The following is a 20,000-nucleotide window of genomic DNA, read 5'->3' on the forward strand; positions in this document are numbered from 1 at the left end:
TTTTAATAAAGTAAGAAAAGAAAAGAAATAAAAGGTACTAAACAACAGTTGGTGACATTAAAGAACGGCTTGTTTATTGCTAAGGCCATATGGTCAACATTAAATGATTAATAATAATGTATAACAATAACAATAACTTATTTCACTAGTACATTGCTGTTGAACGACAAAAACAACAACCAGATGGGAAAAGACATTTACAATAACTTCAAATGCACCACGAGGCTGTAGTTTACCAGTGTCATTGAACGCCCCGTCTGTGTTGTTTCTCCGACGGCAGCTGCAGATTGTTACATCCCGGTGTTGAATCCTCTACAGTAAAACACAGTCACACTTTACACCGTTTAGCGTTAGCTGTCAGCATTTAACCCTGTTTAATCCAGCTACTAGCTAGCAGTAGGCTAACGTTAGCTGCTGTCGAGTATAGTGTTAACTAGCTAGCGGTAGGCTAAAGTTAGCTGCTGTCGAATATAGTGTTAACTAGCTAGCGGTAGGCTAAAGTTAGCTGCTGTCGAGTATAGTGTTAACTAGCTAGCGGTAGGCTAACGTTAGCTGCTGTCGAGTATAGTGTTAACTAGCTAGCGGTAGGCTAACGTTAGCTGCTGTCGAGTATAGTGTTAACTAGCTAGCGGTAGGCTAAAGTTAGCTGCTGTCGAGTATAGTGTTAACTAGCTAGCGGTAGGCTAACGTTAGCTGCTGTCGAGTATAGCGTTAACTAGCTAGCGGTAGGCTAACGTTAGCTGCTGTCGAGTATAGCGTTAACTAGCTAGCGTGAGGCTAACGTTAGCTGCTGTCGAGTATAGCGTTAACTAGCTAGTGGTAGGCTAACGTTAGCTGCTGTCGAGTATAGCGTTAACTAGCTAGCGGTAGGCTAACGTTAGCTGCTGTCGAGTATAGTGTTAACTAGCTAGCGGTAGGCTAACGTTAGCTGCTGTCGAGTATAGTGTTAACTAGCTAGTGGTAGGCTAACGTTAGCTGCTGTCAAGTATAGCGTTAACTAGCTAGCAGGGAGGCTAACGTTAGCTGCTGGTGTTTGTGTTTCAGAGCATCAGAGAGAAGAGCAGACATATCAGTGGCACCAGATTTCGTAGCCAGGGTTGGTAGGAAGTAAATTTTCTAATCAATGATCCAGGCAGAACATTCTCGTCTCCTCCTTCATTTTACAGTCCAATGGGGCTAGAACGGCTCCCGGGTCAAACCTCAATATGGAACGGATTAATCTACGTTATTTTTTTTAACGCGTTATTTTGACAGCTCTAAATAATATACAACAATACCTTTAAATTACAAATTCCAATCCTATGTGTCAGTTTATTCTTTTCTGTATTGGTCAAGTAATGATGTCTTTGATCTATTTTTTGAACTGAATGATATTATGGCTGTTTGATGTCATTGTTCAGTCCATTCCATAAGGTCACCCCACAAACTGAAGCACACATGCTTTTAACAGTAGTTCGCACAAGAGGTTGCTTGAACATACAACGTCCCTCTTAGACGATATCCCCGTCTCTTACATTAAACATTGCACGTATGTTACATGGTAAATTATTTTCTTTAACTTTAAACATCAATTGTGCAGTTTTGAATGTAACAATGTCCATAAATTTCAGCAAATGTGAATTAAAAAACAGATGATTGGTGTGCTTATAATACTCAATGTGACAATGCACACACACGCACACACACACACACGTTAGTGTAGTCTAACTGTGGAAGTTAACCTGTCTGTTCATTCATGTGTTTTGATTGGCTGAATGGGGTCACAGGTCCCGCCCCAGCCGCTGTGGTTTGCTCCAGGATTGGCCAACGTCAGGAAGCTCCAGGAGCTGCCGTATCATCTGCTGCACGCCGGTCTGTGGGACGAGCTGCAACAAGAAGTCATCGGTAAGACGTGGGAACAGGCTCAGTATTAATATTGGTTAGTATTAAAAAAGTTTGAAGAAATAAATACATTAAAAAAAGAGTACTTTTTTTGTCACTTTATGTGTGATTTGAATTTAAAGTATGGTTCATAAAATTGTAGTTGTTTTTATTAGTTATTTGATGCTATAATAACGAGCTGAAACGTCATGATTGACAGCTCAGATTGACTCGTGATTGGTCGGGTGTGTGTGTGGGCGGGACTTCAATCACTACTGCACAGACTCGGGCTCTAAAATTACAGGATGGCAGCACCCATATCCGCGAGGTTTGGGCTTCAGAGAACAGGAGACACATTACACTTCTAGAAACCCTGATACTTTGTCAAGTGATACGAAGAGCTGCTCGTGAAGACAGAAACACTGTCCCACATCTCTGTTAGTGTGTGAGTGCATGAGTGTGTGATAGAGGGAGGATCGCCGACAGACAGATGGACAGTGGATGAATGAATGAACAGACAGGCAGACAGACAGATGGACAGCGGATGAATGAATGAACAGACAGATGGACAGTGGATGAATGAATGGACAGGCAGACAGACAGATGGACAGTGGCTGAATGAATGAACAGACAGATGGACAGTGGATGAATGAATGGACAGGCAGACAGACAGATGGACAGTGGATGAATGAATGAACAGACAGGCAGACAGACAGATGGACAGTGGATGAATGAATGAACAGACAGGCAGACAGACAGATGGACAGTGGATGAATGAATGAACAGACAGGCAGACAGACAGATGGATGCAGATGAATGGACAGGCAGACAGACAGATGGACAGTGGATGAATGAATGAACAGACAGGCAGACAGACAGATGGACAGTGGATGAATGAATGAACAGACAGGCAGACAGACAGATGGACAGCGGATGAATGAATGAACAGACAGATGGACAGTGGATGAATGAATGAACAGACAGGCAGACAGACAGATGGACAGCGGATGAATGAATGAACAGACAGATGGACAGTGGATGAATGAATGAACAGACAGGCAGACAGACAGATGGACAGTGGATGAATGAATGAACAGACAGGCAGACAGACAGATGGACAGTGGATGAATGAATGAACAGACAGATGGACAGTGGATGAATGAATGAACAGACAGGCAGACAGACAGATGGACAGTGGATGAATGAATGAACAGACAGGCAGACAGACAGATGGACAGTGGATGAATGAATGAACAGACAGATGGACAGTGGATGAATGAATGAACAGACAGGCAGACAGACAGATGGACAGTGGATGAATGAATGAACAGACAGGCAGACAGACAGATGGACAGTGGATGAATGAATGAACAGACAGGCAGACAGACAGATGGACAGTGGATGAATGAATGAACAGACAGATGGACAGTGGATGAATGAATGAACAGACAGGCAGACAGACAGATGGACAGTGGATGAATGAATGAACAGACAGGCAGACAGACAGATGGACAGTGGATGAATGAATGAACAGACAGATGGACAGTGGATGAATGAATGAACAGACAGGCAGACAGACAGATGGACAGTGGATGAATGAATGAACAGACAGATGGACAGTGGATGAATGAATGAACAGACAGGCAGACAGACAGATGGACAGTGGATGAATGAATGAACAGACAGGCAGACAGACAGATGGACAGTGGATGAATGAATGAACAGACAGATGGACAGTGGATGAATGAATGAACAGACAGGCAGACAGACAGATGGACAGTGGATGAATGAATGAACAGACAGGCAGACAGACAGATGGACAGTGGATGAATGAATGAACAGACAGGCAGACAGACAGATGGACAGTGGATGAATGAATGAACAGACAGGCAGACAGACAGATGGACAGTGGATGAATGAATGAACAGACAGGCAGACAGACAGATGGACAGTGGATGAATGAATGAACAGACAGGCAGACAGACAGATGGACAGTGGATGAATGAATGAACAGACAGATGGACAGTGGATGAATGAATGAACAGACAGGCAGACAGACAGATGGACAGTGGATGAATGAATGAACAGACAGGCAGACAGACAGATGGACAGTGGATGAATGAATGAACAGACAGGCAGACAGACAGATGGACAGTGGATGAATGAATGAACAGACAGATGGACAGTGGATGAATGAATGGACAGGCAGACAGACAGATGGACAGTGGATGAATGAATGAACAGACAGGCAGACAGACAGATGGACAGTGGATGAATGAATGAACAGACAGGCAGACAGACAGATGGACAGCGGATGAATGAATGAACAGACAGATGGACAGTGGATGAATGAATGAATATTAATGTTCCCATGCAGGCAGCGCTGAGTGGCTGTTCTGTAAGAGCCGGGTGTGCGGCGTGTCCAGTGTGATCCAGGACCTGGACCAGTGCTCCCAGTACTTGGTCTGCATCGAGACCAGTCTGCTCCGAGACGCCCTAGTCCTCATCGAACCCAGTCTGGACCTGCTAGACACTCACTTGGGTCAGTTACTCCCAGTCACATTAGAGCCTAACTCTCGCCAAAATGCAACCTAGGGTCTTTTTGTGAATGTACCCGAGTCAAACTTTCGTTGAAAAGCATATTTAGGACGGAAACACCACTTTTAAGATGGACCGTATTCTGGTTTTTGGGTCAAATGGTCTTCTGAATGGGAGAGCTAGGGACGCTACGATGCTAGCCTCAAAATATCTATGTTTAACCCACTAAGAAGGCTCGACACAACATGAGACTTTGCTCCAAGTATCACCAGGGACTCTACACCTTAACCACAGCACTGACAACATTGGTTGTGTTCCCAGAGTTTACTAAACGAAAGGTTTTGAACAACTCACGTTAGCTGTTGTTGTTTCCGGCTGCTACCACCTCGGCAGTCACAACGAGTCGATCTCTGAATGTGAATGAACGGACTCCATATGAGGCTCCTTTTTCAACTACGAGGTCAAGGAGGAGAAATAATCCGTGCATTTATATGGAACTAAGCTTTAGGAGCTTTCCATCTTTACTCTCTTCCCTGTTACGTTGCATTCAGAAATCAATGGTTTCTGACTGGGAAGATGGCGGATAGCGTAAACAACAAGAGCTACGGTGAGTTCCTCAAAACCTCTTTTTAGTAAACTCTGTGAACACAACCAATGTTGTCAGTGCTGTGGTTAAGGTGTAGAGTCCCTGGTGATACTTGGAGCAAAGTCTCATGTTGTGTCGAGCCTTCTTAGTGGGTTAAACATAGATATTTTGAGGCTAGCATCGTAGCGCCCCTAGCTCTCCCATTCACAAGACCATCTGACCCAAAAACCAGAATACGGTCAATCTTAAAAGTGGTGTTTCCGTCCTAAATATACTTTTAAACGAAAGTTTGACTCAGGTACATTCACAGAAAGACCCTAGGTTGCATTTTGGCGAGAGTTAGGCTTTAAACTCACCCACTCTTTGGGGAGTTTAAAGGAGCAGATTAAGGACGTTTTAGGCTACCTATGTTAAGAACTAGACGTGCTAGGGATTATTTTATTACTGTGGCTTTTAAGAACCTGAATTCCCTTGATTGGCTTCTCTTGAAATTTGTACACAGTATATGATTATTTATTTATTTATTCCTGTCCATGTTCATTATGACAGATTTACCTGTGAAATGTCCAACTATTACGATTATTTTCAAAAAGAGTGACCAAAAAGCGACACTTAGAACGAAAGACAGACAGACAGAGAGACACAGACAGAGAGACAGACAGAGAGACTGACATACACAGACACAGACAGACAGACACAGACAAAGAGACAGACAGACAGACAGACAGACAGACTGATAGACACAGACACACACAGACAGACAGACAGACAGACAGACACAGACAAAGAGACAGACAGACAGACAGACAGACAGACAGACACAGACAAAGAGACACAGACAGACAGACTGACAGACAGACACAGACAAAGAGACACAGACAGACAGACTGACAGACAACCAGACACAGACAAAGAGACAGACAGACAGACTGATAGACACAGAGACACACACAGACAGACAGACAGACAGACACAAAGAGACACACAGACACACAGACAGACAGACAGACACAGACAAAGAGACACACACAGACAGACAGACACAGACAAAGAGACACAGACAGACAGACTGACAGACAGACACAGACAAAGAGACACAGACAGACAGACACAGACAAAGAGACAGACAGACAGACAGACAGACAGACTGACAGACAGACAGACAAAGAGACACAGACAGACAGACTGACAGACAACCAGACACAGACAAAGAGACAGACAGACAGACAGACACAGACAAAGAGACAGACAGACAGACAGACTGATAGACACAGACAGACACACACAGACAGACAGACACAGACAAAGACACACACAGACAGAAAGACAGACAGACACAGACAAAGAGACACAGACAGACAGACAGACAGACAGACAGACAGACAGACAGACAGACTGACAGACAACCAGACACAGACAAAGAGACAGAGACAGACAGACAGACAGACAGACAGACATACATACAGACAGACAGACAGACAGAGAGACAGAGAGACAGACAGACAGACAGACAGACACAGACAGACAGACAGACAGAAAGTCAACAAACGCAGTAAACTGTTGTTGTTTCTGGTTCCAGACATGTCTCTGTTCTACACCGAGCTGTTGGCCAGACTCTGCTCCTTGGCTACAGCCTTCCCTTCTGTGATTGGCCGGCTGTGCAGCCATTGTGAGGAGTGGTTACTGACGTGTCCCGATCCGAGCCTTGTTCCCAAGAGCAGCTTCCTGCTGCCGCCAGGGGGGGCGCTGCAACACACACTGAGCAGGCTGCAGGGAGGTCAGAAACATCACAACGTTACTCTGAAAGTAGTCTGGCTGCACAACTGATGCATTCTGGGATAAGCTGTTATTAAGAGAAAATCCGATGAGATCTAACGTATAAACTTTGTCGATGCTCATTAAATGTAATCAAAAATGTTTCCATGCGCCATTTTTCATTCAATATCAATTGATATTATAAATATATATATATATATATATATGAAAATGTGTGGATGAAAACATGGTGTGTGTGTGTGTGTGTGTGTGTGTATATATATATATATATTATATATTATGCGACAGGTGCAGCAGCAGAGATCTCACCTGTGTCCGTGTCTCCAGGTGTGCTCTGTGTGGACGTCAGCGTGGAGGCGGAGCTTCTGGTTGCAGGTTCAGACGACGGCGGGGTGGCGGTCTGGAGCCTCGCTGACCAGCAGCTCCTACACTCGCTGCTGGGACACACGGGTCAGTCTGAAAAGGAAAAATGGAGCTGACTTTAGTGGAAATGTAACATGGAACATATATAATATAAAACCTTTTACTTTACTGCTGGGTGCTCGGTTTGTTTCAGGGACGTATTAGAAGTATTATTCTTTGGGTTTGTTTACATGATGCTGGGCGCGCCCGCATCTGTCACACAAACAACGGGCGCATCTCCTGACGCAAGTCACGCAACAATGTGTTTTCAGTGAGTGTCCAAAATCTGGTTTGGTCGTTCCCTATATAGCATGTATATAGATATATATATATATATATATATATATATTATATCGTGAGACATTTCTAAAAACTGATTGTTTTCATTCCCACACTGTTGGACAAACACTCAAGCTTTTAATAAATGTTCATCGTTAAGGTGTTGAGATAGCAAAAACCAAATTTGAAGTTGATCGGGTGAAATCTCTAGGAGGAGTTCATTAAAAGTATAGCACCTTGACTTTTAGGCCTACTTCCTGTCGCCACTAGGGGGCGCTATGACTTTGAGCCAATATCGGCCTGTAGATGTCCTCAGGGTTGGACTCTTATAAATCCTGAAAGGTTTCGAGCCAATTGGACAATGTACACTAAAGCTAACCCACTTTCTGTTTCGATGGCGAAATGAACAAAATGGCCGCCCCACCACGGCCATACCCTATGACGAAAACTTTTTCTTTTAACAACTTTTCATCTTTATGGTCTTAAGATGGCACAGACCAAATTTGAAGTCGATCGGATGAAATCTCTAGGAGGAGTTGGTTAAAGTACGACATGGAAATGGCTAAAATCGCGCTAATTTCGTACAATCAATTACAAATGGCGGACTTCCTGTTGGGTTTAGGGTATGGCTCCAATGAGCTTTTTTGTACGTCTTGAGATGCTACATATGTGTACCACGTTTCGTAAGTCTACGTTAAAGTGAGCGAGCCATTTTTTAACGACTATTTATGAAACCATTAGAATATCTGATGCGACCGCCAAGAGTTTTTGAGTATGTTAAACCCCTCAAAAAGGCGATTCATTGCGTGTAATAATAAGTCAGTGCTCGGGCCCTAAAAATATTGATTTTAGGCAAAATTGATTTTAAAAATGGTCCCAAAAAAAAAGATACATACGTGAATTGATTCCCCCCCCCCCCCTTTTAATCCGTGTGTAGGTGCCGTTTTGTCGGTCAAAGTGACGGACAGCTCCGCCCACTGCCTCTCATTGGCTGCTGACGGGTCTCTGAGGAGTTGGAGCCTGACGGACGGCCAACAGCTGCTCTGCGTCCAGGAGGCGCTGCCTGTTGACTCCGCCCCTTCCTCCGTACACCTCCACCTGTCTGATAAGCTGATCTTTGTTTACACCAGGACACAGGTAATACTTCAGGAACCCTTCCTTTTACAGTCCCCTAACTACCAAGTATTTAGCTGGTATTTACACAGTAATAATATGACATTATTAGGTAACTACCACTGGTACCACATGTAGGTCCTTATACAGGGTTCAACAATAAAGGGTTGCCCGATGTAGCCTGGCTCCGCCCTCCTACGTACTTCCACTCAATTTTCATTTTCTGTACGAGTCTGGTAGGACCAGGCAATGCCTGATGGCCTGGGGAAAGTAAAACGCTGCGTCGGACAAGTAAATGTAACAACCTACTTGCCCGTTGGGGCGTCATCATATCATGACAACACGTTCTCACACCCAACTCGTAAAATCTGGACGCTTGGTCAGGTGCCTTTGTCGTTCTTATTGACGCTAAAAGTCTCCTTTAGCGTCAAAGTAAACGTGCTTGGTCGGGACTATTGCCGTCCCTTTAGCGCTATAAGTAAACGCGCTTGGTCGGGACTATTGACGTCCCTTTAGCGCTATAAGTAAACGTGCTTGGTCGGGACTATTGCCGTCCCTTTAGCTCTATAAGTAAACGCGCTTGGTCGGGACTATTGACGTCCCTTTAGCGCTATAAGTAAACGTGCTTGGTCGGGACTATTGCCGTCCCTTTAGCGCTATAAGTAAACGTGCTTGGTCTGGACTATTGCCGTCCCTTTTGACGCAGTTATGTTAAGGAAAGGGTCGTGGGTGAGCGTACGGTTCTGTGACACGCGGGAGGAAAGAAAGAAACGACTATAGCAAGTGTGACAAGCGGGACGTGAACCCCTCTCTCCTGGGTGAAAGTCCTGTGTTTGTTTGACCCATCCACCCCCCCAACCAACCTCCTTACATACTCCTCTCTAAATCCTCTCTAACTGCTGCTCTCCCCGGTGCGTTACACAAACACGCTGAAAGACGCCTTTTTCGTCACATCAGACGCTGACAGCCACTGTCCAAACGTCCTGATTTTACGAGTTCGTAAACTTTATTATTATTAAGTAGGAAATTCATGTGGTCACCATTACACGCTCCATCGTTATACAGCCTACTGCATAACATTAAAAACATAAATACAAAACATTAAAAAACAGGAAAACAAGGACAAGACAGACAAGGCAGTAAAAACATTGAGGAAACATAACAAGCATGTATTTAAAAGTTGAGTGTTGATATATACAGTATGCTCATAGTTTAAGATGCCTAAGAGCTTATAAGTCTATTGTTGTGCTGTCTAATTGCTGTAGGCACAAAAGACTTGCTGTACCTTGTAGTCCTAATTTTCCTTTGCAGGAGTCTGCCACTTGACCTGTTACTTCTTAAAAAATTCTGATGAAGAGGATGGGTTGAATCATTTATAATTAGTTCTGTCTTTGGTCATTGTACAGTTGAGTTAATTTAATAAACATAACCTGTAGTAGTACACAATAATATGTGTATTATTTTGATTACAATGTGCGGAATTACTTTACGTTGCCTATTCATGTCTATTTATGTCTATTTATTTCTATTTCTCACCGTTAATCACCGTCGTCTGTACAGCATCAACAGGGGTTGCCATTGTTGTTAATGTGTGTGTGACGTCAAAAACTGTAACTGGGAGTACACCGATCTGGTACCAGTTCACGGTGAGTAAGTTACGGGTTTGACTGCCGCAGCATTATTACATATTGCAACACGTGGTTTTCATCAACAAATTCAAGCAGTCAGGTGTATCTGAACTCCCATTTCAATTGCATCTGCTCTTAAACATGACACTTCCTGAATATAGCGGCGTCTGAACACAGCAGACAAAAACAGAAAAAGCAGCGAACGGAAAATGAGCAAACATCAGTAGGAAATAATCGATTATTGTCTGTCGCTACGTCCGCGGCTGCATCACGATGCATCGATGCAATGATTCATTTGAAACCCCCTAATTTGTACTAAGTACAGTACTGGAGTAAGGGTACTTAGTTACATTCAACCTGATCGCACAGAATTCCGTTAAATAAACACGGGCCCCTTAAGTTCAGGAAAAGGTCGTGGGTGGGCTTACGGTTCCGTGACACATGGGAAGAACGGGAAGGTTGGGTTCAGGAAAAGGTCGTGGGTGGGCTTACGGTTCCGTGAAACGAGAAGAACGGGAAGGTTGGGTTCAGGAAAAGGTCGTGAGTGGGCTTACGGTTCCGTGACACATGGGAAGAACGGGAAGGTTGGGTTCAGGAAAAGGTCGTGGGTGGGCTTACGGTTCCGTGAAACATGGGAAGAACGGGAAGGTTGGGTTCAGGGAAAAGGTCGTGGGTGGGCTTACGGTTCCGTGACACATGGGAAGAACGGGAAGGTTGGGTTTAGGGAACGGTCGTGGGTGGGCTTACGTTTCCGTGAAACGAGAGAAGAACGGGACGGTTGGGTTCAGGAAAAGGTTGTGGGTGGGCTTACGGTTCCGTGACACATGGGAAGAACGGGAAGGTTGGGTTCAGGAAAAGGTCGTGGGTGGGCTTACGGTTCCGTGACACATGGGAAGAACGGCAAGGTTGGGTTCAGGAAAAGGTCGTGGGTGGGCTTACGGTTCCGGGACACATGGGAAGAACGGGAAGGTTGGGTTCAGGAAAAGGTCGTGGGTGGGCTTACGGTTCCGGGACACATGGGAAGAACGGGAAGGTTGGGTTCAGGAAAAGGTCGTGGGTGGGCTTACGGTTCCGGGACACATGGGAAGAACGGGACGGTTGGGTTTAGGGAACGGTCGTTGGTGGACTTACATTTCCGTGAAACGAGAGAAGAACGGGAAGGTTGGGTTCAGGAAAAGGTCGTGGGTGGGCTTACGGTTCTGTGACATGCGAGAAGAACGGGACGGTTGGGTTCAAGAAAAGAAGAAAGACACTTTAGGAAACGTGACATGCGGGACACGATCCCCAGTCTCCTCAATTCAATTCAATTTTATTTATAGCATCAATTCATAACAGGAGTTATCTCAAGATACTTTACAGATAGAGTAGGTCTAGACCACACTCTATAATTTACAAAGACCCAACAATTCCAGTAATTCCCCCAAGAGCAAGCATTCAGTGCGACAGTGGCAACTTTCTCCTGGGTGAAAGTCCTGTGTTGTTTGACCCATCCACCACCCCAACCAACCTTACGTGGAATTTCGGCCTTACATACTACTCGCTACCGTAGTCGCTCTTAATGCTACGTCATCTTCTCATTGACTTTACATTGGCATTGTTTTCAGTGGTGGCCACCACGGAATTTTCACACATTCCGTGGTGGCCACACGGAATTTTCACACATTCCGTGCCACCACTACGGAATGCGCTAACAGTTTGTGATCATTTCACAGAATTCTGTAAGAACATACTGTTACATTCCACCGCTGTTTTTTACAGTGTACAGTTTACAGTTACTATTCTTGCTGTTACTGCTGCACGTTTTTACTGTTTGGTTGTTGTTGTTGCAGGTAAAGGTGTGGAAGCTGGACGGGGCGGAGCTCTTCAGCAGCAGCTGTAATAATGATGATGATGAAGATAAAGATGGCGGCTCGGTGGTTCTGGGAGTTCTGGGAGAATCTGTAGTTACTCTGTGTGCTTCTGGTCTGGTGAGAATATCTCATCCTAATGATGAGGCTCAAACCGTTGAGACTCGGCAGGAAAACTCCCAGAGACGGTTGACTGTGGTGGAATCGGTGACGTTACCACAACGAGGGAAAGTGTTTGTGGTTTCTAAAGCAGGATTCCTCCATCAGGTTGGTTTGTTTTTTGCAATTGTGAAGCTTTCTTTTTTATTTAAATTACTATTGTAGAAGTTGTGTTGCCAGAAAGTTGATTCTGTGTGTGTGTGTGTGTGCATGTGCGCGCGCGTGTGTGTGTGCGCGTGTGTGTGTGCACGTGTGTGTGTGCACGTGTGTGTGTGTGCATGTGTGTGTGTGTGTGTGTGTGTGTGTGTGTTTGTGTGTGCATTGTTTGGAGCAATACCTCCACCTCCTCGTCTGTCCAGACTAAACTGTCATCTTTTGCTGTTGGCTTGGTGCTACTAGGGAGAGAAGTAAGAGGAAGTTTCTAGCAGGCGTGGACTTGGTGGTGTTGTGTGGCCGTGCGTCACACTACCAACTAGCCTCCTGGGGTGCATACTACATCACATGTCACACACTTTTGCGTCACCATATGCACGCGTTTTGTGTTTTCTCTTCAGATTGTTTCCGTCTAAACATAGCCTTAAACAACCTTTGAACGTAAAAATGTTCCACCAAAACAAGTTCCTTCCTGAGGCTCTTTAGCAGAGGCACCGTGGCTCCGTCTGTCGCTTAGCCCCGCCCAAGACGATTGTGATTGGTTTAAAGAAATGCCAATAAACCAGAGCACGTTTTTCTCCCATCCAGTAAATGCTGTGTGAACTAGACAGACCTTCCTTCGCAGCTCTGTGGAGGACGGTCTGACAAAGCGAGACTAGGTGCATTAAACTCAGTCCCAGTCAGTCTTTTTCCCGTCTTGACGTTCTGACAAAATGAAACATGTTTGATATTATCCTAACTTTGAAGGCTTGGTAGTAAAATCTTATAGTCTGTGACTAGTCTCGCATGTCCAGACCTTCCTCCGCTGTGCTGTGCAGGAGGGTCTGGCTAGTCCACACAGCATTTAGTGCGTAGTTTCTAGTTTTAGTGTGATTTAAAAACTCAGAGACATTATGATAGATTGTCCTTAGATGTGAGATGGTGTCACTTTAGTCTTTGCACAGTCTTCGCCACTCACTACAGTAACGTTATAATCTTCCAGAATTATAATTAAACAACTGATGATGATGATATTTACCTTCCTGTCTGCAGATTTCCAAGACGGGCAAATGGACAGCCAACAAGTTTCCTCTGGTTCCTTCTTTGCTTTCAGTCACTGAAGATGAAAAGATACTGTTAGTAGGTACGACTCATGAACCTGGACCAAAGTTTCTGACAACATTATGAAAGGATCCATACAGAGATAGACCTTTTAGTTAAAGAGGAAGATCCTTTTAGTTTAACATGAAACAGCCCCAAAATCACCATCACCAAACTACACCAGACTCCATGTAAATAATCAGGACTTTTAGCATCGTAGAACACACTTCATGCAAAGTGGACAGAAACTAAATAAAACTATTAAAAGCCATCTTGGTTCATCTTTCCACTGTTCCAACAATCACCACTCTGGTTTGGTTGAAATAAACCCTTAATTCACCCATTTACATGTGGAGATATGCTGGCTCTATACACGCTAAATGTCCTGATTATTTACATGGAGTCTGGTGGAGATATGCTGGCTCTATACACGCTAAAAGTCCTGATTATTTACATGGAGTCTGGTGTAGTTTGGTGATGGTGATTTCGGGGCTGTTTCATGTTAAACTAAAAGGATCTTCCTCTTTAACAATAACGTCTATCTCTGTAGGAATGGAAACCTGATTTCTTAGAGTGACCGTGATTCTTATGTGCATGTATAAACGTTTTTCGGTGTAACTGTGTTTGCGTCCTCTGCAGGAAGTGATCAGACTCTGAGCCTCTTTAACATCGACAGAAACTCTGTGGACGGATTCCTCGACCTTCAACACGACGACAGCGTTTTGTCCGCCTGCGTCTCATCAGACAACCGGCTGCTCGCCTCCGGAGCTGCTGACCAACTCATACGAGTAACAGTCTTTAGAAACAAACAGTAGATGCAGCTGTTTCAAAATAAAAGCTTCTCCAGCTGTTTCAAAATAAAAGCTTCTCCAGCTGTTTCAAAGTAAAAGCTTCTCCAGCTGTTTCAAAATAAAAGCTTCTCCAGCTGTTTCAAAATAAAAGCTTCTCCAGCTGTTTTAAAAGTAAAAGCTACTCCAGCTGTTTCAAAGTAAAAGCTTCTCCAGCTGTTTCAAAATAAAAGCTTCTCCAGCTGTTTCAAAGTAAAAGCTTCTCCAGCTGTTTCAAAATAAAAGCTTCTCCAGCTGTTTCAAAGTAAAAGCTACTCCAGCTTTTTCAAAATAAAAGCTACTCCAGCTGTTTCAAAATAAAAGCTTATCCAGCTGTTTCAAAGTAAAAGCTTCTCCAGCTGTTTCAAAATAAAAGCTACTCAAGTTTCTTCAAAGTAAAAGCTGCACAAGTTTCTTCAAAATAAAAGCTACTCAAGTTTCTTCAAAGTAAAAGCTACTCAAGTTTCTTCAAAGTAAAAGCTGCACAAGTTTCTTCAAAGTAAAAGCTTCTCCAGCTGTTTCAAAGTAAAAGCTACTCAAGTTTCTTCAAAGTAAAAGCTGCACAAGTTTCTTCAAAGTAAAAGCCTTCCAGCTATTTCAAAGTAAAAGCTTCAGTACTCAATCTGTTTCAAAGTAAAAGCCCTGTATCTCACCGCAAACATACATCTTAAACAAGTGCGTGTGACTGTCACAGTGTTTAAATGTTCTTCTGTCTGAACTTTCTCTGTCAGATCTGGTCGGTGACCACCGGTGCGTTGCTGGACACTCTGTGTGGTTCAAACACTCCCGTCACGTCTGTCCTTCTGTTCAACCGCTTCGTGGTTTCAGCCTCGACGGCTGCCGCCAGCATCCACCTGTGGAATCTAAACTACGACACATGCCACAAACCCACCGCCCACGTCCCGGCAGGCTGCGCCCACGTGGCCGTCACTCAGGACGCAGACCGCGTCTTCTACGTCCGACAGCAGAGCCAGACGGAGGTCATCAGCTGGAACAACAACACAGGTCGCTGCACAGTTACAGCACAGAGACGCAGACATGTCTCTGGGTTTAGTAATATACTGTATATACTATACTATATATATGTATGTATTAGAGATGCACCGATACATTTTTTCTAACCACTTCACAGCACACAAATATTTATTTTCTATCTTTTCTTTAATAGAACATGTGTTGAACAGATGATGGATCACTATAAAACAGAACTATATCAATGACTCCTGGTGGGAAACTCACACTCATCTAAAGAGCAACGTTAGAACCATTTCCTTCTTTTCACATCTGATATCCAACTAAAATAATGTGATTCTGGTTTTTGGTGTCGTCCCTCCACGCCCTACTTCCTCCGTGCAGGTGTTGCATATTGCACACTTGTTATGTTCTGCACACACGCTGAAGAATCTCCAAACAGCTGCCATGTTGCAGGTTTATTTACGAGGTTCCTACATGTGCGAGAATAGAGAAGAGAGGGAAAAGGAGAAGTTGCGAGAAAGGAGAAAGAGACTGTGCTGTCGTGTGTGTGTGTGTGTGTGTGTGTGTGTCTGTGTGTGTGTGTGTGTGTATGTCTGTGTGTGTGTGTGTGTGTGTGTGTGTGTGTCTGTGTGTGTGTGTGTGTGTGTGTGTGTGTGTGTGTGTGTGTGTGTGTGTGCGTGTCCTTGAGAACTGTAACTCGTATAACTTATGTTGTCAGTTAATTGGAGCGTTGACCAGCATGAAATCGCCATATGTCATGGCCGAGCACGTGAAAACCGGCCAATTCAGGTCTATCGGTGCATCTCTAATATATATATATATATATATATATATATATATAATATATATATATATATATGTATATATATATATATACGTATATCATAACCTGGCTCAAGGGCCATGACAAAAGAGGAGAGCGAGCATCGTAAATTATCAAAAAGTGATTTATTTAACAAAAAGAATAAACTGGGCCCACCACCTGTGGGAGGAACCGCTGGGGTCGGGTGCGCTGCCACATGGGTGGCAGTGAAGGTCAGGGGCCTCGACGGACCAGACCCGGGCAGCAGAGGCTGGCTCTGGGGGCGTGGAATGTCACCTCTCTGTGGGGGAAGGAGCCGGAACTTGTGCGGGAGGTGGAGCGCTACCGGTTAGATCTGGTGGGGCTTACCTCTACGCACAGTCTTGGTTCTGGAACCATACTCCTGGATAGGGGTTGGACTCTTTTCTTCTCCGGAGTTGCCCAGGGTGTGAGGCGCCGGGCGGGTGTGGGGATACTCACAAGCCCCCGGCTGGCGCCGCTACGTTGGAGTTTAACCCGGTGGGCGAGAGGGTCGCCTCCCTACGCCTGCGGGTTGTGGGGGGAAAACTCTGACTGTTGTTTGTGCATATGCACCAAACAAGAGTTCAGAGTATTCGGCCTTCTTGGAGACCTTGAGTGGAGTCCTGCATGGGGGCTCCAGTCGGGACTCCATAGTTCTGCTGGGGGGACTTCAGCGCGCACGTGGGTAATGATGGAGACACATGGAGAGCGTGATTGGGAGGAACGGCCTCCCTGATCTAAACCAGAGTGGTTGTTTGTTGTTGGACTTCTGTGCTAGTCATGGATTGTCTATAACGAACACCATGTTCGAACTATAGGGATGCTCATAAGTGTACTTGGTACCAGAGCACCCTAGGCCCAAAAGGTCAATGATCGATTTTATAATCGTTTCATCTGATCTGAGGCCATATGTTTTGGACACTCGGGTGAAGAGAGGGGCGGAGCTGTCAACCGATCACCATCTGGTGGTGAGTTGGGTCAGGGGTGGGGAAGACTCTGGACAGACCTGGTAAGCCCAAGCGGGTAGTGCGGAGTAAATTGGGAACGTCTGGAGGAGGCCCCTGTCCGACAGACTTTCAACTCACACCTCCGGCGGAGCTTTTCGTGCATCCCTGTGGAGGCTGGGGGCATTGAACCCTGAGTGGACAATGTTCAAAGTTTCCATTGCTGAAGCTGCGGTGAGGAGCTGTGGTCTTAGGGTCTTAGGTGCCTCAGGGGCGGTAACCCCACGAACACCGTGGTGGACACCGGTGGTCAGGGAAGCCGTCCGACTGAAGAAGGAGTCTTTCCGGGATATGTTATCCCAGACGACTCCGGAGGCAGTTGCAAGGTACCAGAAGGGGCCCGAAGGGCTGCAGCCTCTGCCGTGAAAGAGGCAAAGCAGCGTGTGTGGGAGAAGTTCGGAGAAGACATGGAGAAGGACTTTCGGTCGGCACCAAGGTGCTTCTGGAAAACCGTTCGCCACCTCAGGAGGGGAGCGGGGGAACCATCAAGCTGTGTACAGTAAGGATGGGGCGCTGTTGACCTCAACTGAGGAGGTAATAGGGCGGTGGAAGGAGCACTTTGAGGAACTCCTAAATCCGACTAATCGCCCTCTATGGTAGAGGCAGAGCTGGAGGATGAGGGGATTGGCATCAATTTCCCTGGTGGAGGTTGCTGAGGTAGTTAAACAACTCCACAGTGGCAAAGCCCCAGGAATTGATGAGATCCGTCCAGAAATGCTTAAAGCTCTGGGTGTGGAGGGTTGTCTTGGTTGACACGCCTCTTCAACATTGCGTGGAAGTCTGGGACGGTGCCTAAGGAGTGGCAGACCGAGGGTGGTGGTTCCCCTTTTTAAAAAGGGGGACCAGAGGGTGTGTGCCAATTACAGGGGTATCACACTTCTCAGCCTCCCCGGTAAAGTCTACTCCAAGGTGCTGGAAAGGAGGGTTCGGTCGATGAGTCGAATCTCAGGTTGAAGAGGAACAATGCGGATTCCGTCCTGGTCGTGGAACAACGGACCAGATCTTTACTCTCGCAAGGATCCTGGAGGGAGCCTGGGAGTATGCCCAACCAGTCTACATGTGTTTTGTGGATCTGGAGAAGGCGTATGACCGGGTGCCCCGGGAGATACTGTGGGAGGTGCTGCGGGAGTACAGGGGTGAGGGGTCCCTTCTCAGGGCCATCCAATCTCTGTACGACCAAAGCGAGAGCTGTGTCCGGGTTCTCGGCAGTAAGTCGGACTCGTTTCAGGTGAGAGTTGGCCTCCGCCAGAGCTGCGCTTTGTCACCAATCCTGTTTGTAGTATTTATGGACAGGATATCAGGCGTAGTCGGGGTGGAGAGGGGGTTGCAGTTCGGTGGGCTGGGGATCTCATCGCTGCTTTTTGCAGATGATGTGGTCCTGATGGCATCATCGGCCTGTGACCTTCAGCACTCACTGGATCGGTTCGCAGCCGAGTGTGAAGCGGCTGGGATGAGGATCAGCACCTCTAAATCGGAGGCCATGGTTCTCAGCAGGAAACCGATGGAGTGCCTTCTCCAGGTAGGGAATGAGTCCTTACCCCAAGTGAAGGAGTTCAAGTACCTTGGGGGTCTTGTTCGCGAGTGAGGGGACAATGGAGCGGGAGATTGGTCGGAGAATCGGCACAGCAGGTGCGGTATTACATTCAATTTATCGCACCGTTGTGACGAAAAGAGAGCTGAGCCAGAAGGCAAAGCTCTCAATCTACCGGTCAGTTTTTGTTCCTACCCTCACCTATGGTCATGAAGGCTGGGTCATGACCGAAAGAACAAGATCCAGGGTACAAGCGGCCGAAATGGGTTTCCTCAGGAGGGTAGCTGGCGTCTCCCTTAGAGATAGGGTGAGAAGCTCAGTTATCCGTGAGGAGCTCGGAGTAGAGCCGCTGCTCCTTTGCGTCGAAAGGAGCCAGTTGAGGTGGTTCGGGCATCTGGTAAGGATGCCCCCTGGGCGCCTCCCTAGGGAGGTGTTCCAGGCACGTCCAGCTGGGAGGAGGCCTCGGGGGAGACCCAGGACTAGGTGGAGGGATTATATCTCTAACCTGGCCTGGGAACGCCTCGGGATCCCCCAGTCGGAGCTGGTTAATGTGGCCCGGGGAAAGGGAAGTTTGGGGTCCCCTGCTGGAGCTGCTACCCCGCGACCCGACCCGGATAAGCGGATGAAGATGGATGGATGGATGGATAAACTAAATATATCTTTTGTAATGTGCAAAGTGTGTCTCTGTAACTTAAATAAACTCAAAACAAGATGTGGCAGGCAGGATGCTCAGGCCATGGCTGATGTCTGATTGCAGTGAAGAGAGCCTGTAGTCTGACCAGGTGGAGCTTTATCAGCTCACAGCTCCCAGGTGCACCAGATCTGCAATCAAAGCAAAGATGGGTAAGACCAGAGAGGTATCACTCCTACAGAGAGGCTCCACCAGATCACACAGGGGCCGTCACAGTATATATATATATATATATATATATATATATATATATATATATATATATATACACAATTGATTTGTGTACATGGACACGGTTATGACATTTTTTTCGTGGTGGTCAGCACGTTTTTTTTAAACTATCCATCCATCCATCTTCATCCGCTTATCCGGGGTCGGGTCGCGGGGGTAGCAGCTCCAGCAGGGGACCCTAAACTTCCCTTTCCCGGGCCACATTAACCAGCTCCGACTGGGGGATCCCGAAGCGTTCCCAGGCCAGGTTAGAGATATAATCCCTCCACCTAGTCCTGGGTCTTCCCCGAGGCCTCCTCCCAGCTGGGACGTCCCTCCACCTAGTCCTGGGTCTTCCCCGAGGCCTCCTCCCAGCTGGACGTCCCTCCACCTAGTCCTGGGTGTTCCCCCGAGACCTCCTCCCAGCTGGACGTGCCTGGAACACCTCCCTAGGGAGGCGCCCAGGGGGCATCCTTACCAGATGCCCGAACCACCTCAACTGGCTCCTTTCGACGTGA

The 20,000-nt window shown here is 46.2% G+C and overlaps 1 protein-coding gene across 1 annotated transcript in view; it reads left to right on the forward strand.

Annotated features, from left to right (window-relative positions):
• Positions 1 to 1,754: 1,754 nt before the first annotated feature.
• Positions 1,755 to 20,000, forward strand: part of LOC144514278 (NACHT domain- and WD repeat-containing protein 1-like) — a 22,952-nt gene continuing 4,706 nt past the window's right edge. Inside the window, exons 1-9 of the mRNA XM_078245466.1 lie at positions 1,755 to 1,884; positions 4,238 to 4,402; positions 6,564 to 6,761; positions 7,088 to 7,210; positions 8,379 to 8,578; positions 12,012 to 12,296; positions 13,374 to 13,464; positions 14,061 to 14,209; positions 14,980 to 15,253. Coding sequence (XP_078101592.1) covers positions 1,755 to 1,884; positions 4,238 to 4,402; positions 6,564 to 6,761; positions 7,088 to 7,210; positions 8,379 to 8,578; positions 12,012 to 12,296; positions 13,374 to 13,464; positions 14,061 to 14,209; positions 14,980 to 15,253 — 1,615 coding nt within the window. The remainder of the gene's footprint in view (positions 1,885 to 4,237; positions 4,403 to 6,563; positions 6,762 to 7,087; positions 7,211 to 8,378; positions 8,579 to 12,011; positions 12,297 to 13,373; positions 13,465 to 14,060; positions 14,210 to 14,979; positions 15,254 to 20,000) is intronic.

This window comes from Sander vitreus, unplaced genomic scaffold (genome assembly GCF_031162955.1).
Source record: "Sander vitreus isolate 19-12246 unplaced genomic scaffold, sanVit1 ctg523_0, whole genome shotgun sequence".
Lineage (NCBI taxonomy): Eukaryota > Metazoa > Chordata > Actinopteri > Perciformes > Percidae > Sander > Sander vitreus.